Here is a 17017-nt window from a genome sequence, read left to right on the forward strand (position 1 = left end):
TTCAGGTGTGCGTGTAATATGGAACGCCAAATGGGTCACATTTCGCCACTAACCAAACGCCTGGTAATCAGAAAACGCAGTGATTTACGGCGTTTAAGACATAAAGACGCCTCAAAGTACGGCGTTTTGTAGCGCATGCGCCGTAAATTAGGGCGTTTTCGCTGTACAAACGGCGTTAATGACGGCGGTTTTAATGGAATGCGAAACGCTGTTTATTTCACCGTAAACGACGGCGCTTCTATGTAACTAACCATGCGTTCCAACTGGCATATATCGCCCTCCGAAGGGCACTTCGGAGCGACAACAATCATGGCCGCCATACTGAAGGGTCGTTCCAAACCGAAGTGCTCATAACTGGCCACTTCAAAGGGCCCTTCAGAATGAAGGATTTCAAAGGGTACAACTGATGGTCACTTCGGGCTCTCATGATTCTTTGCGCAGATTCTTTGCGTGGTGACGCCGCCTCCTTATGGGTGCGGGATGATGACGCAGAAGGGCACTTCAAGAAACAGTTGTTTGGTACCCTACACCCTTGAACCCTTCAAAGCTCTCACTCCGGAGAGTAAACCATTTGAAGGGCTCATCCCTATGCCCTAAGCCCTTCGAATGGTAGCAGGGGAACGCAGGGAAAGACGCCGTAAAAAGCGGCGTTTTCTATATTAAAATCAGCTCCTCATTTTTTACACAGTCCAGCCCCTCCAATGAAGTACCCTGCCTTCCAACTGGGATATATCGCACTCCGTAGGGCCCTTCGGAGTGACAACAATCATGGCCGCCATTCTGTGAAGGGTCGTTCCAAACCGAAGTGCTCATAACTGGCCCGATGCAGAAGGGCACTTCAAGAAACAGTTACCATAGTTGCAACTCTTCCATCATCAGAACAGGGTGTTCAATTGCACCACTGTTTCTGTTTAAAAAACGTTTTGCAACCTTTTGTCGGGGCTGGTCCAGAAGCACTTCCGGTTTCAGTTTTAATTTACTGTATTATTTTTATCTTACATACTGTATATAATTAAATATTAAAGATATGTGTTTAACATTTAAAATTGGTTGTAAATATTCTGTTGGTTGTATTTTGTTCAAACATTAGTGTAGTGAAACAGGAAGTTCGTCTGGATCAGCGTTAATGGTTTTTCGGATACACGCGCATGATCCGAAGTTAACTTCCGGTCTGTGTTTAACAATTTATTTTATATTTAATTCATAATAATTTATATTAATATTTTATTGTATATTAGTTGTATTAAAATTAAATTAAAACTACTCAAGTTATTGCTTCTTTGTGCAAGTCTACCACATAACGTTAACGTTGTTGCTGCTAAAGCAGCGTTATTATTTTTTACACCTTTTACACATTTCTCAATGGGTTCAAACATCATAATGTTTATAAGATTTTTGTATGTTTTGTTTGTTATTTATACTTTAAAAGTATAATTTTAAAATGTATGCAAAAAAAGGCCTATCTATGTGCTGACACGTGACAAAATGCTATTTTGTATTTCAGGCTGTATTCCGTGTTTTTCACATTTCATAAATATTTTGACACAAATGACTCATATTTAGTTTTTAAACATTACACACTACATTATTGTTTTTTGACAATGACTCATGCAAACTTGTTTTTATTTGTCTTTGGGTTTGTCATATGTTCTCTGTTGGAGCCTGATGTCAGAAAGATCATAACACCTCAATCCATTGAAGTCACTGATTCTGGCTTTTATGCTCTTTTTTATTCATCATACATCATACAGAAGTTGACCATGAAAACTGCAATGACTACAATCATGATCATAGTCATGACGAAAGCAGAGCAACGTTCCCGGTTTCTCACCGCACCGTTTCCAGTCGCCTGTAATCACACAGACTTTCTCTTCTTTTTCTTATCGTTCCTGCTGTGAATAGTCTTTCTTCACGTCGTGGGCAAAAAAGTGCTGTGGGCTTGTTACATTGGTTCAGCACCAGTTTACCAGCCAGCCTGGTCAACAAACCATCCTGCATGGCCGGAAACGGAGGACAGAGGGAATGGAGGAAAGGGGATCAGAAGGAAGAAGCGGAGAGGTGAAGTAGGGAGGACACAGACGGTTCCCCTCAGTGCTGGATCCTACGGATCGACTGGATCTGGGGGGTCTGAGCATGGCATCCGTACTCCCTGTAGTGCCTGTACTCGCCTCCATGGCAGTCACACTCCATTATGTACTGGTAACCACGGTAACCGGGATACTGATAGCATACAAAGCTAGTGAAATGAGAAAAGAACACAGAGGCATGTGTGTAAGCATGGATGCCTACTGGAGCATTAACCTCTTCGTCTTTCCAGATCTAAAGCATGCTCACTCTTTTTTCATACCCAGATAAAAGTTGACCAAAAAGATAAAAAGCCAACATAACCTACAACCACATTTTTGGATAACAGTGTTATGATTCTAACTAAAAGAACAAAAGTGAGGCCTCGGAGATACTTACGCGCCACTCATGACCTTGATGGAGCCGACCTCATTGTTGCACCATCCCATACCCTGCAGGGAGGGGTAGTCATTGCACACCTCCCACTGCTTTCCAGTCATGTTCTCACAATCGAAAAGAGTCATACGGGAATCTTTGTGCATCTGTTTCAGAAAAAAATGCATAAATTGAATTAAAAATGGAAGGTTCCCATTCTAAATTCTGATTGGTTGATCCACGCTGGTGTAAATAGTACTGGTGTAAAATGACTTTGAACACACACCTGTGACATTCCATATTCATTTTATATTAGGTTGATATATATGTATATTAAATATGATCAAATATATTTTTTTTAACTAAATATATAATAATAAATATATTTTTTACTGAACTTTGTGTCTTTTTGTCATATTTAAGTTACCCCTGTTTCAAAAAATCAATAAGCTAGTCTTTCCATTGAAGTGATATTAGTACGGCTAACTGCTTTAAGTGTATATTATATATTATTAAATTACATATGTGACCCTGGACCACAAAACCCGGCATAGCACAGGTATAGCAATAGCCAACAATTCAGTGTATTGGTCAAAATGATACATTTTTCTTTTATGCCAAAAATCATTAGGATATTAGTACCCACTCTATGTAAAGCTCAGAATTTCTGCTTTCGGATTCATCTGCTATCCACAACATCATTACAGCAGTAAGCCAATAGACAGCGTTAAAACAACACTGTTTCTTCTCAGCAACGGCCTGCTACAGCGCCTCTGATGGACTACTTTAAAGGTGATTTTCTCCATATTTTGTTTTTTTTTGCACCCTGAGATACCAGATTTTCAAATAGTTGTATCTCGGTCAAATACTGTCCTATCCTAACAAACCATTAATGGAAAGCTTATTTATTCAGCTTTCAGATGATGTATAAATCTCTATTTCAAAAAATTGCCCCCTTGATACCGTGGTCCAGGGTCACGTATATATTGATAAGTGTGTTTTATGTTTCCATATGTTTTACAGCAGAATAGACAGGGCGGAAGGACATCATCCTCTCGATGCGATAGGCATTGTTGCCACTCCATCCCTCCCAGCAAGGATAATCTCCCTTTTCCAGGATGAACTGCTGGCCATTGAAGGAAGTGTGCTCAAAACCAACCCAGCTAGAGTTAGAAGAAGTGATTTATAGACATTAAGCGACGCGAGGAGAAGAAAAGAGATTTACTCTGGCAATTAAAGATGTTGGGTTTTACTCACGCGCCACACTCCACCTTCAGGGAGCGGACGGTCTCCATACCGAACTCCATGATGTTCTGGCAGCAAGCGGTGAATTCGCAACGCCTGCCCTGGAAATGCTCCTGGTCATAAATGGTGATCTGGAGAACAAACATGCAAAATCAAGTAGATATTGTTGCTTGAGAATCACAGCGAACTGGAAAAATGCAACATATGTCTGTATGATTTAAAACAACATTGATTCAATACACAGCATTTCAAGACGCAAAGATTTTTAGATATATAGATAATAATTCATGATGCATTTTGGTGTTTGACAGGTAGCCAGTTGAGATCATCTGAAGTCATTGAATAGAGTTGCAAGCTGTACCTTCCATGGTCCCATGGGCATGGACATAGGGTTTGTCAGAGCCATTGTTTCAGGTATCTCAGCACTGACTGACCTGGATGCAAGGAAGGTCATCAGATTAAATAAATTCACATATGTACATTCAACCTGTCAAATGCTTCCCTGTCCACAGACAAATAACCATCCTGAATAATCACAATAGTGCTAAACATGAGAGCCTGCTTGTCAAATGTAATGACACGTGAGACATTATTGCTGTCTGACAAGCAAGAACGCTACTGAAGTGACGGGCTTACATTTGTCACAGAATCCTATCTAACGCATGTCAGTTCTCCTAATGAAAGCCGTCTTCTTCAAATCCCCTTGTTGAATCTCATAAATATCTGCCATTAATGAGCCTCATCATCGTTATAATCAGCATGTCTGGTTGTATCCGTGGATCTTTGTTTGATATGTCATTCTGTGCAGTTAATTGTATTCTAGTTTGTTTAATCACTATCAGGAAAGGCATCACCAGACTTACCCAACAGAACGTGCTGTGTGCGTTGAAGGGAATCCACCACGCGGTCGACTGTTCAAGCATTTGTGGGGGTATTTATACGGACTGCGCTTCAATGGGGCTCCCTGACTCACAGACCCAGGCTGCTGTCAGCACTTTGCTTTGGATGCCTTTTGTTTCTTTCCTCCTCACGCTCTTCACAACGAGCCGACCTGCAATCTGTGGAGCAATCTCACATATACACTACATGACGAGCAGTCCACTTTGCACTATAGAGGCAATCTAAACATTTTATTTTTAGGTCTTATTTTAGTGAGGCATGAATTTCAGTGCCTTTTCTAAAGCGATGAAGCTGATACTACTTCAAATTTAATCTTCAGACGAATATAGAAATACAGCAGTTGATAAAGAATGCATTTACATTGGAGGCGGTACTGTGTGTCATTGGAAATTGATACGAATAGCTTCAGTAATCAAAAATAAAAAAATATTCAACACAGAGTACATTTGACAGTTCGTAAAATGACTTCAACTTGACACAAAACCTCAACATCCGTCATTTTTCCCTCAAAACAATAGCCGTACACATGACAGTCAGCACATTGTTTGGCCAACAGAATGTCCAAATGTGTGCACTGTGTTTATGTGTTGGGCTTTGTGTGTGTGTAGTTTAAATGTAGTTGTATGTCTGTGCATGTGCATGTGTGTGACGGGGTTTCTGCTGATGAGAGCATTCACACTGTGATGACAAAGAGACGAGCCAGCTCAGCAGGCCCAGATGAAACACTATTCTACACACATATGCTTCCTGTGTCTGAGATCTTATGAGATATTGCATAAATGTGAGACATGAAGTCACCAAGTGGCAATTATGATACTGAACTTACTATTGGCGTAATATATTGGCTGAAGTAATAGATAATAGACTTATAGAGAAAATCAAAGCTGCAATAAACTGTTTGGAAGCCACATTTAGTACCTTAACTCATGTTATGGCAGTACGCACACATTCAAGTGCTAGTCATCTGTGTGCATCATTATAATATCTGCAATGGCTTGTTTGCTGAGTCTAAGTAGCAGTAAGGGGCTCGGGACACTTAATCCATTGGCATGGATTAAAATCTTTCCTTGGTTTTTTTATTAAAGTATTTTAACACTCATCAAAGCAATACAGGTCAAAGGGAGTTTTTTAACTATATAGAAAGTAGGGTATTTATTTGCACTTATTCTACAAATTTTCCAGTGTATTTGATCCCAGGTGGTCACAGATGCTTTTCATTCCAGAAAAAATAATTAAATAAATGACTCTAGTGAATGGCCAGATTCTTTCTTTTTGTCTCCATTGTACTTTCTTTTTGGGACTGTGCACATTTATAAGGGACACAATTCGGATTAATATTACAAGAGGTTTTAGCTCAACCTGTCTTGTGGCGTCCTCTAGTGGACTCTTCTAACAGTTCACAGCTGAAACTCTTTTTAGTAACTCTGAATAACTGCAAGTCTGTTATTACAGCAGTGTACTGAAATGAATGATTTGATCTTACAAAATGGAAAAATCATTTAATTGTATATTTATTAAACAGACATATTTTTTAAATATACAACAGACCACTTCACAACATAAACACTGGTCCAGAAGAACTTCTGGTTCATCTTTATTGATTTTATTTTAAAATCTTACATATATAAATAAATCTTAAAGATAGTCATTTAACATTTTGATTGATTATAAATGTTTTGTTGGTTGTATTTTGTTCAAACGTTTGTGTAGTTAAAAAAACGGAAACAGGAAGTTCTTCTGGACCAGCAGCATTGCTTACGTTTTCTTAAAGAGTACATTCCTCAATATTTTTAAGGGCTTAGTTTGGTTTATGGAGTGTCCGACAACAAGTTTATGTACATACATGATGTAAAAATACTATTATTTCGTAATAATAAGCAGTTTTTATTACCTTACTTCTTGACTGACTCTCAAATGATTCGTTCCGCGATTCATCTGTGTAATCTCCGCCTTTCCTCCAGCGTAGTCTGATCTGATTGGTCAGATAGTGTAGTCTGCTGTGATTGGTCAGATGGTCTAGTCTGCTGTGATTGGTCAAATGGTCTAGTCTGCTGTGATTGGTCAAACGCGTTCAGCATGTGTCGCAAATGGACCGCCTGTCATTACTGCTGTATTACGGTTTGCAGGTGGTTGGATATTAACAGTGTATAGAGAGAGATGGCGTCGATTTTACCTTACCAGTTCGAGCCCGAGTCTGACGAATCATTCTTTAATCCTTATACAGATGCCAGTAAGAAAAAGGACTGTTTTAGACACTTCTCTTGTAACAGTTAGTTATCACGGCATACAGTGTACGGTGTTCGTATCTTCAGATGTTATTATAACTATAGTACACCACGCAGTTCTTGAAATAAAGATTTTGCGAGTTAATATGGTTGAACACTTACATTAGCGCAACGAGTTTATAGCTAACGTTAGGTAAACAAACAGTAACAACCCCAAAAATAACGGTAACGTTAGCTAAACACAGACATGAGATAACGTCACACAAATTTAATTTTAAGTAAAGACAAAAATAAAGAGTCACACTTACAGGTTGTGATTCGGTGGAGCTTACAGGTCCAAATAAAGTTGGTATTGCAACATCTTTTAAGGAAAGACGTTTAATGTATGCTGCAGTAAAGGCGCCAAGATTGATGAAGCAATCTTCGGTAAAATGACGCGCGCAAAGTAAAACGTTCGGTTTATACTCCTTTGGTGTCGTTTGAAAAATAAATAGTAACCATTTTTTCCTCAGAAGTGAAAATAAGACTGACTTAGTTTCACTACATAGAAGACAGCTTCTCTTAGACATGATGCACACGTCACGAACGAGCTAGTACAGTGTTTGGGGAGGAGAGAGTTAAGTTTTCGCAGTCAGTAGGCGGGGATTATTTCTAGTGACGTAGGTACATTGTGGTTAAAGATTCGGACAGGTCATGGCTTGTTCGCGTGATTCAGAGTCGATTACCTTTTTTATAAGCTAATAACTTTGTTATTCGTTCACCTTCGGATTTACAATTTGGCAGATTGCTTACATTCAAACACGGCAAAATTAAACACTTCATGAAATGTATTTTTTATGATCTCGAGGAATGTACTCTTTAAGTGGTCTATAAATATGATAAAATTTAATAGTGCCAATAAACCACTCCCACGCTTGGATAAGGAAGAACGATTCAGAATTTGTGTTTTATATATCTGATGTTAAGTGTTTGTTTGTTGCACTAATACGCGTTTGAACAATCCACGAATCAATTTGGACTGTACCACACGACAAATAGGTGAGAATGCTAAGCATCTTTTCCAGATATCTCTGGAACACACTTTATACTAGAATGCTCAAAAGTCACTGACTGACTTTATACCAAATGATTTCCAGAATAACACATTTGACTGTACCTAAGTCAAAAGATAATAATCAAGTGGTAGTGTCGGTTATCGCCACGCACTAGTGAGCGTCAAGCGACCCCGCCCCCTCTGTCCTACAGTGGTACAGTCCTCGACCGAAGCGCCACAGTGATTCAGATAGAACGCAGACACAGACGTTGAGCGGAGAACAGGAGGATTTAAATACCTCTAAGCGGGCGACCTGCTCAGCCCTTCGGGTGTGGGAGGGTGACTGTTTTGTGTCTTTGCTAGACCGGGGGAGCAGGGGGAGGAGGAGGAGGAGGAAGAGGAACGGATAATGAGCTATTCTTGTACCAGCACAGGCAACAGCCAGGACCCATCGAGCTCTAAGAAGTCCGGCGTCGTTAATCCCGGTAGTTGCAGCGGCGACGGAGACACCGATAACGGCAACAACAGCCACAGCATCCGCGGCGGCAGAGCGAACTCGAACCCCGATTCAACCGAGGCCATGAAAGTCAAGAAGGGATGCAACACGACAGATGTCGGGGTCCCCGTAACCACAGAGGAAGAGCTGCTCGTGAACAAAACCGTCACCCCCGAGGATGTGCTGGGATTGCAGAAGATCACTGAAAGTAAGTGCTCGAGGGTTCGGATCGCGTTCGGGATGTTTCGCATTACATCGGGTAACATACAAAGCTGTCGTATAGGCTGCGACGTAGGAGGCTGGTTCAGGATTTAGCATTATGAGTAATCACACAGATCATCATGTTTATCAGCGGTTGACTATCCTTGGCCATATTGTAAATATTATAGTTCACCAAACAAATATCCGTCATTAAAACAGTTACATTTAAGAGAACAGATGGTAGAGACAGTGTGTTTATCAAGCATCAGTGTTTATTACAGCCATCAACATCTCAACCCACTGGCGTCTAAACATTACAGTGCATTCATATATCGCAAACATTATACAGTTATGTCTTCCACACTGCTTACATTTTATTATAAAAAAGATCGCAGGAATCAACTACAAGTAACCTCTTCAGATCTGTTCTTTTCAGTACCAAGCATGGTTAGGTAACAGGTGGCAAGTAAGCTCTCTATCCATGGTTTTGAAGGGACAGTTCACCCAAAAATGAAAATTCTTCCAACATTTTTACAGAGTTATGTCTTTCCAAACCTGTATGACTTTGTCTCTTCTTTGAAACACCAAAGAAGATATTTTGAAGAATGTTAGTAACCAAACAACACTGGTCCCCATTGACTTCCATGGTACGGACACAAAACCACTGGGATATTTCTCAAAATATCTTCTTTTGTCTTTCACAGGTTTTGGACAACATGAGAGTGAATAAATGATAACAGAATGTTGTTTTTGGGCGAACTTTCACTTTAAGCTCTTTGTAAAGCCATGTCCATTGAATCTAAAAGAGACTTCTAAAAATGCTTCCTAAAACTCTAAAGTCTGAGTCCATTTGAGACTTGTATTAAATACGGGCTCTTTCACCGTTACTTCTTCATATGGGTGACATGAAATTGGTTGCTCTTCGCCTGCAGCCGCTGCTTGTTGTTCATGATGTGTGTTGTGCCTAGTCATCTTCATCTCCTTTATCTCTCTCTCTGTTACTCATGCATACATTGTTGAACAAATAAGTTTTACTTGCACTTCTCACCCACTCACTCTCACTCATACATTTACTCTTGCTAGGAATGTACCCTTCGCTTGTCAGCCATCTTGATCGGTTTATGTTTCGGATGAAAGTGCATCATCCACATTAGGGCTGCTCGATTATGACAAAAATCATAATCACGATTATTTTGGCCAATATTGAGATCCCGATTATTTAACTTGATTACTCACTAAGTTTTAAAACAACATAGAAAAATAAAAAAACTTGGCTTTTAAACTGAATTCAACTGAAAAATAAATGTAACGAAATAGCACAGCTGAACATCTGTAAAAGAAGGGGGTGCGCTGTGGATTTATACCACAAGAAAAGAGAGGATCCTTGCAAAATGGAATGCGGCACAATAATCGTTTTACGTCGATTATTTTGTTTTTGTAATTGTTGAAGGCCAAAATTGACTATTACAATTATTTTCGATTAATTGCACAGCCCTAATCCACATGTTTCATATGCACATCTCACTTTGAGTTAGTCCGCACAAACATGCAAGATCAACTTGGTTTGGATGATTCCAAGTCCTGTAGGCTTTAAAGATGAGGTAACGCACGCAGTTTCTGCCAATCTCATATAAATCTTGAGTACCTGTACAGTAGTACTGCATACTTCGTATCTTCGAAGAGTATTAAGTTTGATCAGATTTATAAAACACAGATACATCTGTACGGATATCTCCGGAAAAAGATGAGCATCTGGAGGCGTGCAGGGGGGTCGGAACTACAGCACGAGCACACAATACACCATCGCATTGATTCACTATAAGTTTGTGTTGTTTACATGCATGTACACACCGATTGCCAACAAAACACAGACATGATATGACGGAGTTTGACTTACCACCATGTGCGGTTCATGTCCGGGATCTTTTAGCACTGGGACCGCGCCATCTATCAGTTTCAAACGATCTCCAAATTCAGCGTTATATCCACTGTTTATATAACATTCCTCACCCAAATGCAGTGAACAAACAAACACAGCTAAACTTCCGTCAGCCGAGTTAAGCGGCATTGATGGGCGTGCTCTTTCTCATGCTGGCTGGTTGACGCGTGGGCGTGCTCTTTTGCTCGCTGGTTGACGCGTGGGCGTGCTTTTCCGGGAGAATTGTCGAATATGGGACAAAGGACTACGGCTGCAGCTATCGATTATTTTAGTAATCGAGTATTCTACTGATTTTTCCATCGATTAATCGGGTATTCGGATAATAAATACTTTTACTTTATTATAGAGCAATACTAAATATACAAGAGAAAATAAGACAGGTCTCTTAAAATGAACAACTAATTTGTTTCCTTTTTAGCTTTTTGCGCAGACAATTTCATGAACATCACGCATGTAGCACGTTAAACTGTGCAGTTCATTCACCCAGACACGCAGAACAGACAGATGACATGTGTAAATAACAGGATTCGGCGTCCACAAGTCCGCATCTAGTTTTATGGACTCAATGCAGCCGGAAAACAATTTTCACTCGCAAAATAGACTAAAACTAAGTAAAATAGCAGTTCACCATTTCAATAAGCTATCACTTATTTATCAGCATGAGACATACGTGTGAGCGTGTGAACAGACTAAAATGCGTGTGTCTCACGGTGAATGCGTGAGACTTGAGAGCCCTGTAACATGAACAGAGTTTAGCGGGCTGTGCGTCAGTAATAACGGTCCGTGGGGAAACGCAGTGCTCCGTGTGTACTGTAGTTAGCTTCGAGGCAACAAAAATTGCCTCTGATTTTTTGTATTCAAATTACTCGAGTAACTCGAGGAATCGTTTCAGTCCTACAACCCTTGTTACGAAAAGGGAATCCATGTTCGAAAAATACTTTCCGAAACCTGTACAGAAATACTACGTTCAACTCGTTTTTTGACAAGTTGACCATGCTAAGCTTGAGAAGCCGGCATGTTTAACAGTGTAAAGAAGTCAGAATGCATGAAATAGCATGTTACCTCTGCTTTAAGAAAGGTATATCTTATTTGAAACCATTTCTTCCTCCAGCCAAATTGTAATGAATAGGACCATTTCTACAATTAAAAAATGTAATGTTCTTACAAAGCATTGGAGCATCCATAAATTAAGGTTATTCTCGCAACAAAACCTGTCAATGCCAATGGCACTCTGCTTTATTAATGTTGATTTAAAGAAATGAGGAAGAATTTGCTTGCTTGACAGTTTCTAATGTGTCCTAACAATAATGTGAGGTTTATACTTGATTCCAACCCACTCAACCAACATGTTCATTTGGTCAAAGCCATTACATAATTTCACCTGCTTTTAGGATTTGACTTCTTACGCTGTACTGTTGGGCCTCGGTAAACATCTGAAAAAAGCTGCCCACACAAATCAACAAACCGCTTCGCTTACTTTGCTCATGACATTTTCCCTTTTGGTTGGTTTGTCGGTGTCATCACAGAGATCTAACCTCAGCTGTGATGAATGTATTGTTAGTGCTGTCAGATCCTGACAGTTGTTTTGATCTGTCAGCATTTGAAGCCATTTAACTGCTCTGTTTTTCTCAGAGTCATTTATCTCACTTTGGCGACCAAGTGATCGTTTTCTTTTTATTTCTGTAATGTATTTATAAGGACTGAACAGTCGGCTCTTCAAATTCTACAAGCTAAAAAGATTGCTTTCCTTATTGGACTATTATCATGATCCGAGAACAGATAAGAGAGGGTAAACACCAAAAATGCATTGTTGGGGCATATGTTGAGGTTTTACCATGGAGATTGTTTCTGTAAATTGCAGGTGAGGGTTTTTCTGAGGCGACAAAATCCGTAAGGGATTTTGTTCTTCATCATGGAGAGGATAATGTCATCATCCACCACTTTTATCTCATATGGACACCTAGGATTGTTTTGTTACTGAGCTCAGCGGTGTGTTGTTTTTTTCTTAGAATGTCCCAAATTGTTGATTTGGCCGCTCTTAATGTTCCTGGCATCTTTCTGACGGATGTGTAGTGTTTTTAAAATCTAACTATGGTCTGTTTCACTTCCATGGAGATCTCCCTGAACCCCATGATGTGGGTTCACAGCAACAGCTTCCAAATGCAAACACCACATGTAGAATCAACTCCAGACCTTTAACATGCTTCATTTATGACAAAATTATTTAAGGAAAAGCCCATACATGTGAATAAAACAGCTTTTTATTCAACTGTCCCATTACTTTTGGTCCCTTGAAAAAGGGGGGCGCTTCATATTAAAGAGCTGTAATTCCTAAATCCTTCAGCTAATCTGGATGTGAATACACTGTAAATAAAGCTGAGTGTGTGCACTTTAAGACAATATCTATTATAAAACTGTAACTCGAAAACATATTGATACACAGCTAAAATAACAAAAAATGTGCCTCTGTCCAAATATTTATGGATATACACTCACCTAAAGGATTATTAGGAACACCTGTTCAATTTCTCATTAATGCAATTATCTAATCAACCAATCACATGGCAGTTGCTTCAATGCATTTAGGGGTGTGGTCCTGGTCAAGACAATCTCCTGAACTCCAAACTGAATGTCAGAATGGGAAAGAAAGGTGATTTAAGCAATTTTGAGCGTGGCATGGTTGTTGGTGCCAGACGGGCCGGTCTGAGTATTTCACAATCTGCTCAGTTACTGGGATTTTCACGCACAACCATTTCTAGGGTTTACAAAGAATGGTGTGAAAAGGGAAAAACATCCAGTATGCGGCAGTCCTGTGGGCGAAAATGCCTTGTTGATGCTAGAGGTCAGAGGAGAATGGGCCGACTGATTCAAGCTGATAGAAGAGCAATTTTGACTGAAATAACCACTCGTTACAACCGAGGTATGCAGCAAAGCATTTGTGAAGCCACAACACGCACAACCTTGAGGCAGATGGGCTACAACAGCAGAAGACCCCACCGGGTACCACTCATCTCCACTACAAATAGGAAAAAGAGGCTACAATTTGCACGAGCTCACCAAAATTGGACAGTTGAAGACTGGAAAAATGTTGCCTGGTCTGATGAGTCTCGATTTCTGTTGAGACATTCAAATGGTAGAGTCAGAATTTGGCGTAAACAGAATGAGAACATGGATCCATCATGCCTTGTTACCACTGTGCAGGCTGGTGGTGGTGGTGTAATGGTGTGGGGGATGTTTTCTTGGCACACTTTAGGCCCCTTAGTGCCAATTGGGCATCGTTTAAATGCCACGGCCTACCTGAGCATTGTTTCTGACCATGTCCATCCCTTTATGACCACCATGTACCCATCCTCTAATGGCTACTTCCAGCAGGATAATGCACCATGTCACAAAGCTCGAATCATTTCAAATTGGTTTCTTGAACATGACAATGAGTTCACTGTACTAGAATGGCCCCCACAGTCACCAGATCTCAACCCGATAGAACATCTTTGGGATGTGGTGGAACGGGAGCTTCGTGCCCTGGATGTGCATCCCACAAATCTCCATCAACTGCAAGATGCTATCCTATCAATATGGGCCAACATTTCTAAAGAATGCTTTCAGCACCTTGTTGAATCAATGCCACGTAGAATTAAGGCAGTTCTGAAGGCGAAAGGGGGTCAAACACCGTATTAGTATGGTGTTCCTAATAATCCTTTAGGTGAGTGTATATACAGTATATATCAGAGACAATATTTCAGAGACAATATATATATATACAGTATATTTCAGAGACTAAATTTTTTCTCTTAAACATTATATAATTAATCTAATTATTTAATGCATTATATTCCAAGGCTATATGATACTGAAACAAACTGGAATGTGTTTTGTGGAAAATCTGGCTTGGCAGACATATCATTCACTTTCATTGTGTGGAAAATAGCTTTTTCAATATATTGCTATAAATGACTTCTTTTGTATTCCACAGAGGAATGAAAAAGTAAGCTTTCGGATTTATTGTCTGGACTTCAGAAGACTGGCAGATTTAACTGTCACAAATTTAACCGACTCATTTATGGGTTCTGAAGTGAAAGGGGATTCCAGTATTTGTGCTGTCTGACCTTCAGTTAACCCTATTGTAACCTAATTGTGGCCTAATGGCTAGACTAGTCGGACTTGTGACCAAAAGGTTGCCGGTTCGATCCCCAGGGCTGGCGGGTAACGACTGAGGTGCCCTTGAGCAAGGCACCTTACCCCTACTTGCTCCCCGGGCGCTGCAGTGATAGCTGCCCACTGCTCCGGGTGTACCTGTGTTCACCACTTGCTGTGCGTGTGTTCACTACTCTCTGGATGGGTTTAAAGCAGAGGTCACATTTCGGGTATGGGTCACCATATCTGACTAATAGGTCACTTTCACTTCACTTTCACTTCATTTTGAGAGAGAGCCGCGACAACAGAAATTCAGATTTTTTCGAGCGTCACGTGATTCATGGAGCCTTCAGATAGTTCCAGTTTTTAGTTCCAGAAGATTTTTTTTAATTCTTTATTGCTTAAATGTTTTATTCATTTAACAACTCATGTTTTTAAATGTGTTAAAAGTTGACCTCAATTGGTCTTTAGCCGCAGCTCCATGCATTACTAGTAGCTTCCGGGAACTATTGAGAGGCTGCATGAACCGCCATTGCTGTGGAAAAGACTGTTCTGTAGGAGTCAACAGTGTTGACGCGACTCTCTCTCTCAGCGGCTCTGTTAATGCTGAAATAATTCTTGCATGAATCTAATGGTTCAGGTGAAATGTATGACTGAAGGCTTAAGTGCAATCTGGATAACTTAAATTATATTTTGACAATTTAGGTATTTGAGACAGCAGTTACTTCTTGACAAGAAATTACATTTGACATTTTGATAAGATACAAACACATTATGAATTTAATTTTAAGCCACTGGAATGAATTAGTACATCGTCTGAAAAAACATAACAGTTCTAGGTTTGAGTTCATAAGTTATGAAAACTTGTAATGGTCAGATGTTAATTCAGAAACCGTTCTGAAAGATTCAGTAAATTTGTGGTTCAAATGATTAATACAGATAATTCAGGAGTATTTCAATATTTTTGAGCTATTAAAGGAACAGTTCACCCAAAAAAATGAAATTCTGACATTTGCTCGCCCTCGGATTGTTCCAAAACTGTATAAATGTCTTTGTTCCGCTGAACACAAAGGAAGATATTTCGAAGAATGTCAACAGATCTAACCAAACAGATCTCATCCCCCATTGACTGCCATAGTAGGGAAAATAAATACTATGGGAGTCAGTGGGGCATGAGATCTGTTTGGTTACTGACATTCTACCAAATATCTTTCTTTGTACTTAGCAGAACAAAGACATTTTTACAGGTTTGGAATTATCTGATGGTTAGTAGATAAAAATAGAATTTATTTTTTTGGTGAACTATCCATTTCAAAGAACCAGCTCCTAAGATTAATTTGTTTATGATGTGGACTATATTAGTGGTTTGGTTTGCTGTTTATGTAATATACATTACTAGTATAATGTCCAAAAAATATAATATTTTTACATGTCAGGCAGGCAAACCAGAAAGTATCTTTTAAATTTAACAATGTTGTTTTGCAGAAGGTTGATGGCAGTTCTGTGCTTAGTTAGCAAACGACCCAGCTTCACTGTTAATATAATAAGATCAGTGATTTAAAAACAAGTCACTCTGTAACCTCGACTTCTCCAGAGAAAATAAAAGCATTCTTGAAAATAGAACATTAGATCATCATCTTTCCACAGGCCTGTAGCCTCGCTCTGAATGAAGCCATGTTATGCCTTCATAAACGTATAGAATTCAGCCTCTTATCTTGACCTTTTAAAGTAAAAAGGTCAAGATAAACAAAACAAACCAGGTAACCCTGAGATTGTCTTAGTAAAACAATTTGCTAAAATAGCAAACCTGTGTCGAGAGTGGATTAAGGAACTGTCAACAATGTTACTCAAATATTTTTGCTGAAAATTTTAACATGAAATAATGAGTAAAACTTTTGTTATGCTTATGAAAATGCTTTTCTAAACATACCATGTGATTAGCAGTTCTAGGCTTCCATGTAATAGGTCCAAAATGTAAAAAAGTCAACTCTGTTACTGTCCACTCTGTTACCCAGTAATGCAATGAAATCCACGAGACTATGGATAAAAATGAAATGTTTCAAATGCACGAGGGTTGAGTTTGAGAGTTGAAAGGGAAAGTAATTATGCAGTTTTACACCTAAAGAGGTAAATACAATAGAAAACTTTTGTAAAATGTACACTCACATTAGACAAATTTGCCACATGAATGCTTCTCCTTTTTTAGCTTCGATTTAAATAAATGCTTGACATTCAACAGGTTTCATTTGGTTTGCTCAAATATTTTTGCTGAAAATTTTAACATGAAATAATGAGTAACACTTTTGTTATGCTTATGAAAATGCTTTTCTAAACATACCATGTGATTAGCAGTTCTAGGCTTCCATGTAATAGGTCCAAAATGTAAATAAGTCAACTCTGTTACT

The 17017-nt window shown here is 39.3% G+C and overlaps 2 protein-coding genes across 3 annotated transcripts in view; one reads left to right on the forward strand and one right to left on the reverse strand.

Annotated features, from left to right (window-relative positions):
- Positions 1-1570: 1570 nt before the first annotated feature.
- Positions 1571-7912, reverse strand: cryba1b (crystallin, beta A1b). Of its 2 annotated transcripts, XM_057360008.1 has the most exons (7): positions 6476-6521; positions 4548-4742; positions 4046-4118; positions 3697-3815; positions 3461-3602; positions 2464-2606; positions 1571-2236 (listed from the first exon to the last, which is right to left on the reverse strand). In XM_057360008.1, exons 3-7 carry the CDS (start codon positions 4088-4090, stop codon positions 2089-2091), a joined length of 597 nt encoding a protein of 198 aa, XP_057215991.1. In that variant the 5' UTR covers positions 4091-4118; positions 4548-4742; positions 6476-6521; the 3' UTR covers positions 1571-2088. The 2 variants fall into 2 exon arrangements, with proteins under 2 accessions (XP_057215991.1, XP_057215990.1); XM_057360007.1 differs by having other exon boundaries at positions 4548-7912.
- Positions 7913-8104: 192 nt separating this feature from the next.
- Positions 8105-17017, forward strand: part of unc119b (unc-119 homolog b (C. elegans)) — a 28138-nt gene continuing 19225 nt past the window's right edge. Inside the window, exon 1 of the mRNA XM_057360005.1 lies at positions 8105-8546. Within this exon, the coding sequence (XP_057215988.1) occupies positions 8252-8546 (295 nt within the window). The 5' untranslated portion in view covers positions 8105-8251. The remainder of the gene's footprint in view (positions 8547-17017) is intronic.

The sequence above is a fragment of the Triplophysa rosa genome, linkage group LG19 (genome assembly GCF_024868665.1).
Source record: "Triplophysa rosa linkage group LG19, Trosa_1v2, whole genome shotgun sequence".
Classification (NCBI taxonomy): domain Eukaryota; kingdom Metazoa; phylum Chordata; class Actinopteri; order Cypriniformes; family Nemacheilidae; genus Triplophysa; species Triplophysa rosa.

Excerpts from the sequence above, each read along its gene's own strand:
- cryba1b (XM_057360007.1), bottom strand. The coding sequence starts at position 4,090 with ATGGCTCTGACAAACCCTATGTCCATGCCCATGGGACCATGGAAG. Across the intron at positions 3,816-4,045 it reads TGCCCATGGGACCATGGAAG|ATCACCATTTATGACCAGGA; the intron begins GTACAGCTTGCA and ends TTTGTTCTCCAG. Across the intron at positions 3,603-3,696 it reads CTGAAGGTGGAGTGTGGCGC|CTGGGTTGGTTTTGAGCACA; the intron begins GTGAGTAAAACC and ends TTCTAACTCTAG.